This window comes from Natator depressus, chromosome 10 (genome assembly GCF_965152275.1).
Source record: "Natator depressus isolate rNatDep1 chromosome 10, rNatDep2.hap1, whole genome shotgun sequence".
Classification (NCBI taxonomy): domain Eukaryota; kingdom Metazoa; phylum Chordata; order Testudines; family Cheloniidae; genus Natator; species Natator depressus.
The window spans coordinates 58,927,529-58,940,982 of NC_134243.1; the positions used below are offsets into that span (position 1 = coordinate 58,927,529).

General features: G+C 40.0%; 1 protein-coding gene across 1 annotated transcript in view; it reads left to right on the top strand.

Moving 5' to 3' along the window:
• Window positions 1-7,003, top strand: part of RFX7 (regulatory factor X7) — a 116,017-nt gene extending 109,014 nt beyond the window's left edge. The window contains exons 8-9 of the mRNA XM_074966299.1: window positions 419-714; window positions 2,098-7,003. Coding sequence (XP_074822400.1) covers window positions 419-714; window positions 2,098-5,409 — 3,608 coding nt within the window. The 3' untranslated portion in view covers window positions 5,410-7,003. The remainder of the gene's footprint in view (window positions 1-418; window positions 715-2,097) is intronic.
• Window positions 7,004-13,454: the final 6,451 nt, after the last annotated feature.

Sequence of the window (13,454 nt, forward strand, 5' to 3'; positions counted from 1 at the left end):
TTTTGGAATGTGTAATTTTTAAAAGTGATATAAACATTAACAACAAAAAACAGATTGAAGATGCTTTAAAAGTATATTCACTGCCATCTACTGACAGTTATGCAAAGGACACACTGTCAGTATTGTGTTAACTTGGATACTGCAAATTGGGATTTCTAGAAACAAAATGCCGATGCAAAATATTTGAGCAACAACATAAGCGTATCCAGCTTGCCCAGCACCGAGGGGGTTTATCATCAGTATTAGAAATAAATTTAATCAGTAAATAACTATTCCAAGTACAAAATCCCTCATGAATATTTTCATTGTGTCTGTGTGCGTGCGCACACATGCGCACATGTTGCCATGTATTTATTTAGATTTAGAAATATCACACGACATACATGGCATAAATCACTTTCGTTCTTTTCACTTTCAGGAATAAAAGGGATCCCTCAACCCTCTGCTTTTATACCCACGGCTGAAAGTAATTCTTTTCAGCCTCAAGTGACAACTCTCCCATCACCAGTTGATGCCAAGCAGCAGCTACAGCGTAAGATCCAGAAGAAGCAACAGGAACAGAAACTGCAGTCTCCTTTGCCAGGAGAGTCTCCAGCAAAGAAAACAGAAGGAGCTACAGCCAATGGAGTAACAAGTATTTCTAATGGAAGTCCTGCAATCTTGTCTCCTCAGCCTATTGGTATCGTAGTGGCAGCTGTACCCAGCCCCATACCGGTAATGTGCTCCAACAGTTTTCAACCCAGACAACCTTATAAACCTGTTTTTCTCTATTTTATATTCATTCTGGAAATATTTAAGCAAATAGAAAGTTATCACAGACTAATGGCTTCCTGTTGCTATATGAATGTTGAGAGAGAGATTCAGTGACCCTTCTTTTCTTGTTCCAGGGACTTTTTCTGTTGTTCCAAATAAGTGACAAAGCCAGAAATGTAAAAATTTTGTCTGATGGATGTGGATGTGTTAGAATGACACTTACACAGCACGGGCCACATTCATTCTTGGTGTAAATCAGTGACAGTGGCACTTAAACCAGGAATAATTTGGATTTTAAATGGGAATCATTATACCTTTAGGGCAAAATTTACATGAGTTCTGAAGCTTGCACAAGACCCAATGCATTGCTTAAGCCCTTCATATGGTATGTAAATGTGGCTTCATTAGTCCAGAGGGCTTTGTACTGGCATCAGTTTAACCTTTATTTGAATATCTATACTGTAGTACGGACTTGTTTGTTTTGGCTGAACAAAAGCTGATTTTTGGCTTTATTGTATATTTTGATAGCTAAGCCAGTTTCTGCCTGAATAATGTTTGGTTTGTGTTTTATTCACTGGTGGAAGTTTAAAAATTAATGTTTGAAGATCTCCTCCCCTCTCTATCTGTCTTCAATCAACACTCCAAGGTCCTGCATCTGAATCATAGAAATGTAGGGCTGGAAGGGACCTGGACATGTCAATGAATGCCCCTTTGTTCTGCAAAAATGCACTTAAAATAGAGCCTCAATTTTACGAGAATCAAGCCCCAAGTATCTAGTGCAGATTTTAGTTATCTGGATTATTATTATTTGTATTACCGTAGTGCCTAGGAGCCTAGTCATGGACCAGGGTCCCTTTGGGTTAGGCAACAAGGATTATTTGTTCTGTTCTGATTTTTTGCTGGCCTTAGTACTCAACTCTGTTGTCTTTCATCCTTTCCCCAGGAGCTTGGGGAAGAGGTGAGCCTAGGGATAGTGAGGCCTTGTTGCCTTGTCATTATATCTGTTCTCGTGATCTGATGTGTAAGTTGTGGGGCAGTTGACCATTGAGGTGGAAGAGCAGCTTTACTATATGTTTTGAGTATTTACTGTGACGGTCTGCAAGGAGGCTATATCTCTTTGGGATTGTCCATGATGGTGGTGATGTGAGTGTTCGTATTCTGGAAGAGCAACTAGAGTGTAGGATGGGTGCCTGTTTGCAGTTTTATATATAAAAAACAGTGCAGCATCCTTTTAATCCTTAGGATGTGGCACTCTTACTCCCCATTAATCTAACTCTATCCATTAGATTAAGTAGGGCATGCATACTTTTGTTTAAATTGACTGTCCTTTTTCTCCACATACAGGTACCGAGGACCAGACAGCTGGTGACATCTCCAAGTCCAATGGGCTCCTCTGATGGCAAGGTTCTTCCGCTCAATGTTCAGGTGGTCACTCAGCACATGCAGTCAGTCAAGCAGTCACCAAAGACTCCTCAGAATGTTCCAGCCAGTCCAGTTGGTGACCGTTCCGCCCGGCATCGTTACCCACAGATCTTACCTAAGCCAGCAAACACCAGTGCTCTCACCATCCGCTCGCCTACTACGGTGCTTTTCACCAGTAGCCCAATCAAGACAGTTGTGCCAGCTCCCCATGTAAATTCCTTAAACGTGGTAAAAATGACAGCAATATCTCTTGCCCCTAGCAGCAGTAGTGTACCCGTCAAACACACTACTTCATTGAACAGCAGTACAGGAGCAATGGAAGAATCGAGGACTGTTCCGCAGATTAAAAATGGGTCTGTTGTTTCACTTCAGTCTCCAGGATCCAAGACAAGCAGTGTTGTAGCTACACCTGCAGTTGAGATCAAAATGGAACCAGAAGCATTGCTGGATGAGAACCCAATACAGTGCCAAGAGAATTCTGATGTGTCTAAAGCTATAAAAGGAGCACCAGGCCTGCCTACTGCTCAAAGGAATCATTTTGAGGGAACAACCTTGAAAGGTTCAACTGAGAGCATCAGTGAAGTGAAAACAGTTAAGGGCTGTGATCAGAGACCTGAAGGAGCAAGGACCAAATATAAAGCTCGACCTAAAGAAATCATACCAGTTTCTTCAGCAGGCAATAATCAAAGCACTCTTACTCTCTCAGTTGCCACTCAAAACTTCTCCAACACCAGCATCAGTTCACCTCCTAGTGGTGATTCTACTATTAAAGATAAAACATGCACTAAAAGTCCAAGGAAGCGACTACCTTCTGCGCTTCAGGAGTCCCAGGTACCACCAGTAAAGAAACCACTAGTGGGGCAGCTTTCAGCAGGTAGCATAGAAGGTCAAAAAGGAAGCAGTGTTAAGAAGGTTCAGAAGGTTGTATCATTAGCTAGAAATGACAGTGCTAGAGCACTTGCTCAAGTTCCTAGCAAGGTCACTATAAAAGTAAATTCTACAGCTTCAACACACGTAGTGACAAACTGTCCATTGAATTCCAATGTTATAAATACCAGTGATTCCACTTTGGGACAGCAGCTCACAGCCTCATCTCCAGATATAAAAGTAAAATTGGAAGGAAATTTGTTTATCTTAGAAAATGATTCAAAATCTGATGGCAGCTTTAATCCAAATGCATGGCAGCATATCACTAAAACTTCTGACTTTACATCTGTGAACGCTGAACAGCAGCAAGATATCAGTGTTATGACTATTGCAGGACAGTCTGGCTCTAATGATTTACAGGAATCTGTATGGGAGCCAGTGCACTGTGAAGGAATACAACAGGATACATACAGCCAGCAGTTACAGAGCCAGATCCAAGAATCAGCTTTGGGTCAAATACAAGCACAGTCCTCAAATCAGTTACCGTTACCTCTGCAGTCTGAGTTAAAAGAATTCGAACATACAGTCCCTCAATCAAATGAAAACTTCTTTTCATTTGATGATGACCTTACACAGGACAGCATTGTGGAGGAACTGGTGCTCATGGAGGAGCAAATGTCAATGAACAGTTCTCATCCTTATGGTAGTTGTCTGGGAATGGCACTGCAGAATCAGACAGCAGCTCAAGGAACTCCAATGTCATCTCATCCAAGCAATACGCACTTCTACCATTCAATCCACAACAATGGCACTCCAATTCACACTCCCACACCTACCCCAACTCCCACACCTACCCCGACTCCGACCCCAACACCCACGTCAGAAATGATTGCTGGATCTCAGAGTGTGTCACGAGAGAGCCCATGCTCACGACTGGCTCAGACTACTCCTGTAGACAGTGCTCTGGGAAGTAGCCGGCATACACCCATTGGCACACCACATTCAAACTGCAGCAGCAGTGTCCCTCCTAGTCCTGTGGAATGCAGAAATCCTTTTGCATTTACTCCAATAAGCTCCAGTATGGCATACCATGATGCCAGCATTGTCTCGAGTAGCCCTGTGAAACCAATGCAGCGACCTATGGCTACTCACCCTGATAAAACCAAACTTGAGTGGATGAATAACGGGTACAGTGGAGTCACTAATTCATCAGTTTCAAATCATGGCATTCTTCCAAGCTATCAGGAGCTAGTGGAAGACCGTTTCAGGAAACCTCATGCTTTTGCAGTTCCTGGCCAGTCATATCAGTCTCAGTCCCGGCACCATGATACTCACTTTGGTCGTGTGACTCCTGTGTCACCTGTATCACATCAGGGAGCCTCTGTAAATAGCACCAACAAGCAGGAAGGCTTTGCTGTTCCTGCCCCTCTTGACAACAAAGGAACAAGTTCCTCTCTCAATAACAGTTTCAGATGCCGGAGTGTAAGCCCTGCTGTCCATCGCCAACGTAATCTTAGTGGAAGCACTGTCTATCCAGTTTCTAATATACCACGCTCTAACTTGACCCCTTTCGGAAGTCCAGTGACACCTGAAGTTCACAATGTGTTCACAAATATTCATGCAGACACTAGTGCCAATAATATAGCTCAAAGGAGTCAGTCAGTCCCTTTGACTGTTATGATGCAGACAGCCTTCCCGTCTCTTCAGAAACAAACAAACACTAAAAAAATAACAAATGTGTTGTTAAGCAAACTTGATTCTGATAGCGATGATGCAGTAAGAGGTTTGGGAATGAACAACATGCCTTCAAATTACACAGCGAGGATGAATCTCACTCAGATTTTAGAAACATCCACCACTTTTCCTAGTGCCAACCCACAAAATATGATCAATTCCAGCACTTCAGTTTATGAATTTCAAACACCAAGTTACCTCACAAAAAACAGCAGCACCGATCAGATCAGTTTTTCTTCTGGAGATAACCAAGCACAATCAGAAATTGGAGAACAGCAATTAGATTTCAGCAGCACTGTAAAAGACTTTTTAGGGGAGGACAATCTGCAAACCAACCAGCAGCTGGTGAATCAGGTGGTGTCAGATCTCAATAACGGTGCATCTGTCTTTTCCAGCGACATCAGGTTGTCTTCCGACCTCTCAGGCAGCATTAATGATCTGAATACTTTAGATACAAATCTACTGTTTGATCCAGGTCGTCAGCAGGGACAAGACGACGATGCTACACTGGAGGAGTTAAAGAACGACCCCTTGTTTCAACAAATCTGCAATGAATCCATAAACTCAATGACTACATCAGGTTTTGAGTGGATGGAGAGTAAGGACCATCCTGCTGTTGAAATGTTGGGTTAAATTTGTTTAATAATATGTATGTAGCACACTGTATCTGAAAGACAGACGTATTGTATTTGTCTTAATGGAAGTGCCTCCTGCAGCAGAAACACTTGCTAAGAATTGTGGCATTTTTAAAAAAGAGTTTGCTGTACAAGTCGCTTATTCTTTAGCTGGGAATAGGCAGTCTTTTCAATTTTAAATAAATTTCTGAAGGCTATTGAAGAGCCAGTATTAGAATTTAAATTTTATAGGGTTCCCACTTAATAGCATTTCTTATTGTAGCAAAAATATATATACATAGTGATTGAAAACCAGCATTCACAACTTCAGGAGAGGTGTTGGGAGGGTTTTAAATCCAACTTAGTTGTTACTAGAGATTCAGTACTTAGTATTGCCTGCTACTTCTGAGGAGATGTTTGATATTGGCCTGTGTTATTCAAGTCAGAAATGTGTGGACCTGTAGACAAGTAGGTGGTTGATGAGAGAGAGGGGTTACAGCTTGATGAAGGGCATACAAGTGGTGTGGTCTCATTGAGCATTACCCAGAGCTGCAGTACTATGGTGAATCGTGAGGAATGTGTGTGACACCATTTACATCTATGATGAAGGGCTAAGATAGGAGAAAATAATGGGAACGATCAAGGAAAGAGAAAAATGCACTAAAATTTTATTTTAAATATATATATTTAGTGTTTTTATCCATAGATATCCATGACCTCACCTTAATGTTATTTTAGTTTTCACTTTAAATGTTGGATTTTAATATGAGTTTAAAATGCATGATAAAAGATTCTGAGCACTGAGGCTTAATAAAAGTAGACATATGTATATTAGAAAATGATAGTTACTGTTTTATTATTTATCAGAATTAGCGAAGGTGACATGACATTTGTTTTCTTTTTTCAGTAGAATGGCTGCATGAGCTTATTAAAATATTACTATGTTTAAGATTTGTTATTAAACCCATCTGTTCTAACCTAATGGGGAGTAGAGGAAGGTGTTTTTCCTCTGTATTTTTCAGTAGGCTGCCCCTTTCTGTGCCTCCTGAAAATAAAGAAGATGATAAAAATGTTCTGATATTGGCTGACAACTATTAAAAATAACTTCTATAGAGCCATAATGTTACCAGGCACTTTACAAACATGCAGCAAGACACATGAAGTCCTTGGGTAAAATTTTCAGAAGTGCTTATGTCCCATTGTCAAAACTGTCTTAGGTACTAAGGATCCTAAATCTCATTGACAGTCAATGAGATTTAGGCTCCTAAGTCATTTAGGTGCTTTAGAAAACTTTAACCCTTGTCATTAAAAGTAAAAGAAGAATTTGAGTATTGTAAAAATCTCTAATGATGAATAGAGAAAAGGAACTTAACCAGCCGAGGCCCTAATGCTACAAAGGGGATCTGCACAGGCAAACTCTGACTCCCATGTGGAGTGTCACAGATGCCAGGCAGGCAAATCACTTTGTAGTATTGTTCCTGGAGCTTTGTAAGGGGTTTGTTGTTTCTCCCATGGACTGATGACATCAGTAGAACTTAAAGCAGGGTGTCACATTAGAGGGTTGTTAGGTCATCAGCTCATGTAGGAGAGAGGCAGAATGCTGCCATCTAGATTGGACAAATGAGGAAGAGAGGACCAGATTTTCAGCTCTTGAAATGTATTTTTTAAATTTCTTGGTTCTTGAAATGTATTTTGGTAATTTCTTGCATTTCTGCTAATGATCTGAAATCTTCAGTATTTGGTTTTGACAGCATTCATTGCCATGGTGCTGCTGCACGAGCACTCCAGATGCTAGCACATCATTGCTTCTCCTGGTCCCTGGGATCAAAGCACTGAAGTAAGGCAGCCCCCAGCACGTGAGCTCGTCTGATGAAGGACAAACAATTGTGCCATACTGCAGCACCTGATCCCACGGGCAGCAGACCACAGAGAGAGTTCATGCCCCTCCTCAGGCAGACTCCTTTTGTTTTCTTAAGAGAGGCTTGCAAATTTTTTCAAGTTTGTGGGGGAGGTAGTATTATATGGTAAGCTTTGGGTTGATTATTTCCATGTTCTGTTGATTTCTACCAATAAGTACACATTAGAGCCATTTCCCTTTTTGAAAGAAGTTGCCCAAGGTGGATCTTGAACTGATGTCTATTGAGATGCTCAGTGCATCGCAAATCTGATCCTGTATCAAGTGCCAGCACCACTGTGCATATGGTAACCCTGCACTTCCAGCAGGCCTGACATGGGGGGATGACAAGGGAAGGCACATACATGAGGGAGCATCTGCACTGGTATTATGGGGTTCTATGTATGTGCATGGCGTTCTTCCCTTGCCTTTGTGCTGCTAGCACTGCACAATAGCTCAGTATAACTAGTCCCCTCCAAATTCTTGTGTTTTAAGAACATTTCTCAGCAAAGTTAAAGTAAATTTAAAAACTGGCTTTTTCTAAATTATGCAGCCATCACCGAAGGTTTTTAAATGCAAACGCTACATGGGGGCCTAGCAGAAAATTTTCCTTTAACTTAATTAGCACGCAAATAGGAATACTATTTAATCAGTGGATTTAAGGCAAATGTGTGTTTAATTCAATAAGGATTCATTAAATTACCAGACTTAGGGGTAAAACATTTTCACTTCAATAAATGGTGCTAGGCTAGCTCACAGCTTTGTATATTGGTATGTATTAGTTTATTGGAGTTCATGTGTTTGCTGTTATAATTAATAATCTGTTAGATCCCTGTTCTTAGTGCTAGTTACTTCTTTACTGTACATTGAGACAGAGCACTACTGCACACCAAAGTATGCAATACCCAAAGGAAAACTCTGTGATTCTAACTAATGGAAGCCTGTCTGTGTCAGATACTCCAAAAATAATAATTTGAGACAGTTCTGACCCCTTGTTTACATTACTGGCTTCCTACTATGAGAAAATAATGAAATTATTTTGATAGCATATTTTGCTAAAGTATAAAGACTAGTGAATTTGTACCCCATGTACAGTATTGCAGCAAACACTTTAAATTTGGTTGGTTAGTCCAGCAAACTTTCTGGGGTTCATATATTGCACTAAATTTCTGTTGAACCTGTGGCAGGCACGTTCCTTAGGATAAATGCAACCAATACGGCCCACAGATAAAAACTTTTTAATGTGTTTCATTATTAAAAGGCAAAATGTCATAAAAATGACAGATGAAGTTGTCTTATGTAGCAATGTGCATTGATCTCAATGAGATATTTCTATTTCTTATTCTCTTACGTGAGAATATTACAGCAGGAAGAAATTAAGTTTAGTTTGCTTCACCATGTTAATACATGATCACAAGACGTGCATGAGTGTTATTGACTTATCTTGTACAGTACTAGGTATATTCCTGTAACCACTTTATTTTTTTTATTCTTTTGCTGTATTGAAACTGGTTCCGTGTTAACCAGGCAAGCATAGTTATTCACAAGTAATTTACTTTTTTATGTTTACTAAATTAGCTTAGTTATTGTTGAATATGTTCCTTTCTTGGATTATTTTTTATTGTTCTGGTGTTGAAAAACATTTTTGTACCATTTTATCATGATAAGAATTCATGAAGTAAAGAATTTGCAAATAATTGCGATAAGCACTGACTTCTGAACTGAAAAGAAGGAAAGCATTTCTTGTGCAGTGCATCTGAGGTTCATATAATAGTCTTGTACTATACTGTGCTTTCTTTACTGCACCATAAGGAAAGAAATATCCCTGTTCTACATTTTCATTTAGTGCAGGAAATCCGATTCCCCGCCCCCAGTGTTTTGTTGTCTGTTGTACTGCTGAAACTACAGTAGTTGAATATTGCAGTAGCATTTCAGTTATTTTTTTTATTGAAAGTGCTCAAAAATTGTTTTTTAAATGTTTTCAAAAACAATAAAAACATTTTATATTAAACTGTCTTGTTGAGTGTTTTCTTAGCAATCATATGGGAATGTACGTTGATGTTGACAAAATAAGGACCTTTCTGATTTGTATAAAACAGGTCACTAAACTATCCAGTCACATCTTAAAGCCCTGATCCTGCAAAGATTTATAGTTTACAGTCTTACCTTTTAACACATGGATTGTCCCAATGAGATCAATGAGACTAGCTCATGTGCTTAAAATTAAGCATGTGCCTAACTCTTTGCAGGATCGGGACCTTAATTTGCACTATGAGTTCTCTTGAATGCAACAGAACAATAAATACCATAGAGCTTTTTTGTAAGCATTTTGCTCCATGTTACATGTCCAATACAGATGTTAAACCAGAGGAATGGAAGGCAGTAAATGTTGCTGTATTTTGAAAAGACACTGAGGAGATCCAGGGAATTAAAGACCAGGTAAACCTTAATCTGAACCTGGTGAACGGGTTGAAGTTGAAATGTTCAAATAAATCTAACTACCGTGGCTCCTGCAAGGGAAGAACATGTCAGTAAAATAGTGAATAAAGAACAGGAATTCAGTTAGACTTTTAAAAGGCAGTTGACAAAGTTCCGAAGAGGTTACTAAAGAAATCTAAGTAGTCAAGGTGTGAGAGAGAAAGTACTGTCATGGATTAGGAACTTGCTAAACCAGAAAACAAACAGCAGGAATATATGATCAGTTTTCATCATGTCAGAAAGTTAACAGTGGAGTGCAACTAGGTTATATACTGGGTCCAATGTAGTTCAGTGTATTAATGCTCTGAAAAAGGAGGCAAGCAGTGAGATGGCAAAATCTGATGAGGACAAATCTAGATCATTTTGCATTAAGATTTGAGAAGATTGTGAGAAATGTCAGGGACTTGAGTAAAATGGGTGAAGGGGCAGCACAAAGAAAGATGAAATTCAATGTCAACAAATGCAAAGTGACTTGCCTATGGAAAAAGACCTGGGCATCATTGTGAACAGCTCATTGAAGATCTCTTCTCGGTGTACCGCAACAGTAAAAAATGCAAATAAAATATTAGGATGTACAAGGAATGGGATAGAGAATAATACTGGGAATTACAGTGCCATTCTAGAAATCAGTGGTGTGCACTCATCTGGAATAATGTTCAGGTCTGGTCACTCCATGTAAGAAAAGATAAAACAGATGTGATATTAAAAACGTGGAGAGACTGAAAAAGACTGGGACCTTTGGAGATGCATAAGAAGAGACATAACAGTAATCAAAAGAAGGAATGGTGTAGAGAAGGTAGAGGGGAATCTCCTGTTCACCCCTTCTCATAGTGCAAGAACAAAGGGACTTTCAATAAAATTGAAGGGGGGGATTCAAAATTAATAAAAGGGAAATATTTCACAGACTCTGTAACTCATTGCCACATAGTACTGAAGCCAAGAGCTTAGCAGGCTTCAAAAAGGAGTTTCACATGTATATGAATAATAAGAATATTCAGCATAAACATTAAGCAATAGCTTTGGAAAGGATATAAACCTACAACCTTTGGGCCATAAGCTAACCTTTAACTTGGTTTAGTAGGAAGTTTTGCTGGGGGCAGGTTATCTGTCTCACACCTACCTACAACAGGGTTTCTTTCACCGAAGAAGCTGAAGCTGGCCACTTTCAGACAGAATACTGGACTAGCTGGGCCCCTGTTCTGATCCAGCATGGTAATTCCTGTGTTCCTAAATGAGAAACATGGCTTGACAGGATACTAGATGTATTAAGGGGATTGGTTTTCAAGGTGGGCCCTCCCCCCACTTTTATATTTTTGCAGGTATGTATATATTTCAAAGTACCTCTCAAATTGCTAACTACCAGCTTTCATTAGATATCCTACAAGGTAGAGTTTGCATCATTCACCCAAGACTTGGCTACCATAAATTCCCACCCTAGGACCCTTTCGTCCCCGACTTTAGCTCCTGTATTCTAGAGACATTCCCACCTACTTTATATTGAGGGTAGCATTTGGGGGCTTGTCTTCACTGCGGAGTTAACTTGGTCTCTTGCTTGGGTGTTGTCCCTGACTGGCTCCCATCCACACACACAAACCTCTGACCCAAGTGTGTTCATGCTTTACACCTATGGGAGCTGTCTTGTCCTGGAGCACTGCTTACGTTTGGGCTGGTAACTGATCCACTTTGCACTGTGGATGCAGGCTAAACTACTCCAGTGGCTTCCTATAATTCTCCCTATGTGCCCAAAAGGACAAACAAATTCTCCCACAATTCACTGGGAAAAAATCATAGCCCAGCATAGCTTACTGCAGCACAAAGAACCATGGGTATGTCCCAAACAATTCCCAACATCTCACATGAGTGAGCATAGTACCAAGGTGGATGCAGTTGAGTGGGTTGCACTCAAGTATGACATTGCAGTATGTCCACTCTCACCTGGGCAAGGCCAACCTTGGTGTTCCCACCTGAATGCTGACTACTCCTACTCTGATGAGTTAAGAGGAATTCATCTACAGCTTCCTGCAGGGGCCCCAATACCTGACATGGGTAACAGTAGAATCTTGCCACTCTGTCACACATGGTCTAGAGTTCAATTTGGATAAATAAAATGAAATTAAAGGAAAATCTGGGATGAATGTTTCTAACAGTAAAGCGTAGTAAGTGATGAAATATCTGAAATCTTCAAGGAACTAAGAAAAACAGCACTAATCTGAACTGTACTTTTCAAAAAATATAACCATTGTTTTTGAGTAGTGGTTAGAGAGGCAAGATGAAACTTGTGAACACTTAAAGATACATATAAATTGTTATCTCTGCAAGGTTACTTATGGTTTTATTATGTCTTTTGAGTTTGTTAGGGCTCAGTTCTTCCCTGCATTTCCTGTTCAGCTTGTCAGAGATCCAATTTTACTAACTGTACCTGTTTTCTGAACTCATGCATGGCATAGGTGAAATCAGCACAGACTGAGGATTGATTTAAAATGTAAGGTGCTAAAGATACTGCATTCTCATTCCTGGAGTTTCCAGCATTTCAACAACTGCAGTGAACAGTTGGTTTGAAATGTAACACGCTGTTACTTGCTGGCATTTTGTAATTATGGTATAGCTATCGCATTTTGTTTCCGTTATTAGAATGCATGTGAAGTATAGAGGTTGTTACGGCAGCTTGAGGAAACCTGCTTGTTGAATTATATTAGAGGAGGGATGTCTTGTTCTACTCTGGCAAATGTATTTTATATCTTTTGAAATACAAGAGATGAAAAAACACAAAGTCAAAACTGACCTCTGTCCAGATAGCTTAATAACTTTCAAATTTACCGTTATAAACTCCTTAATGCTTCTATCTATAAAATTATATTTTAAATACAAGTAACTCCTTTCTGCTATTAATGTCTTCTCTCTCCTCATTCCCCTTCATCTCAGTGCAGTTTCTGACACTGCAGACTACTCCATCCTCGTGGAACATTTGTATACCTAAGCAAGCACCTTCAGTTTCTCTGCAGTCATGGTTCCACTCATAACTATCCCATTTCTCTTTTCCATCCCTGTGCAATAGCTTTTTCTCTGTCTTGTCTGTGGAGTCATCATTCTTGGCCCTCTAAACTATTTCTCTTTCCGCTACCTTATTTCTAATAAACTACCACTTTTATACTCAACTGCATGTAACTTTTGACCTCCGTCCAGACTTTTTGTGACCAAATAAACTAGTGACTTCATCACAGTTTATTTCAGTTAATTGTCTCCCAGTTAGAAGAGCAGCATCCTGAAACACAACTCCATCTCTCCTATCTCCCTCCTTCACTCCTCGTATGCAGAGTTGTTGTAGCCATGTCGGTCCCAGGATATTAGACAGACAAGTGGGTGAGGTAATATCTTTTATTGGACCAACGTCTGTTGGTGAAAGAGACAAACTTTTGAGCTACATGGAGCTCTTCTTCAAGTCTGTGGAGCTCAAAAGTTTGTGTCTCTCACCAACAGACATTGGTTCAATAAAAATATTACCTCACCCACCTTGTCTCTGTGAAGTTCATAACCTTGGTAATTCTGGGCAACTCCCTACACCCTACCTCTGCTGAAAACGTCATCAATTTCTTCATCCCTCTTCAGCTGGAGTAGCTCAATTCCCTTCTATGATGTCGCAATGTCTCAGCTATCAGAGTCCAGCGTCTGCTGAATGCCACTGCCCAATGTCT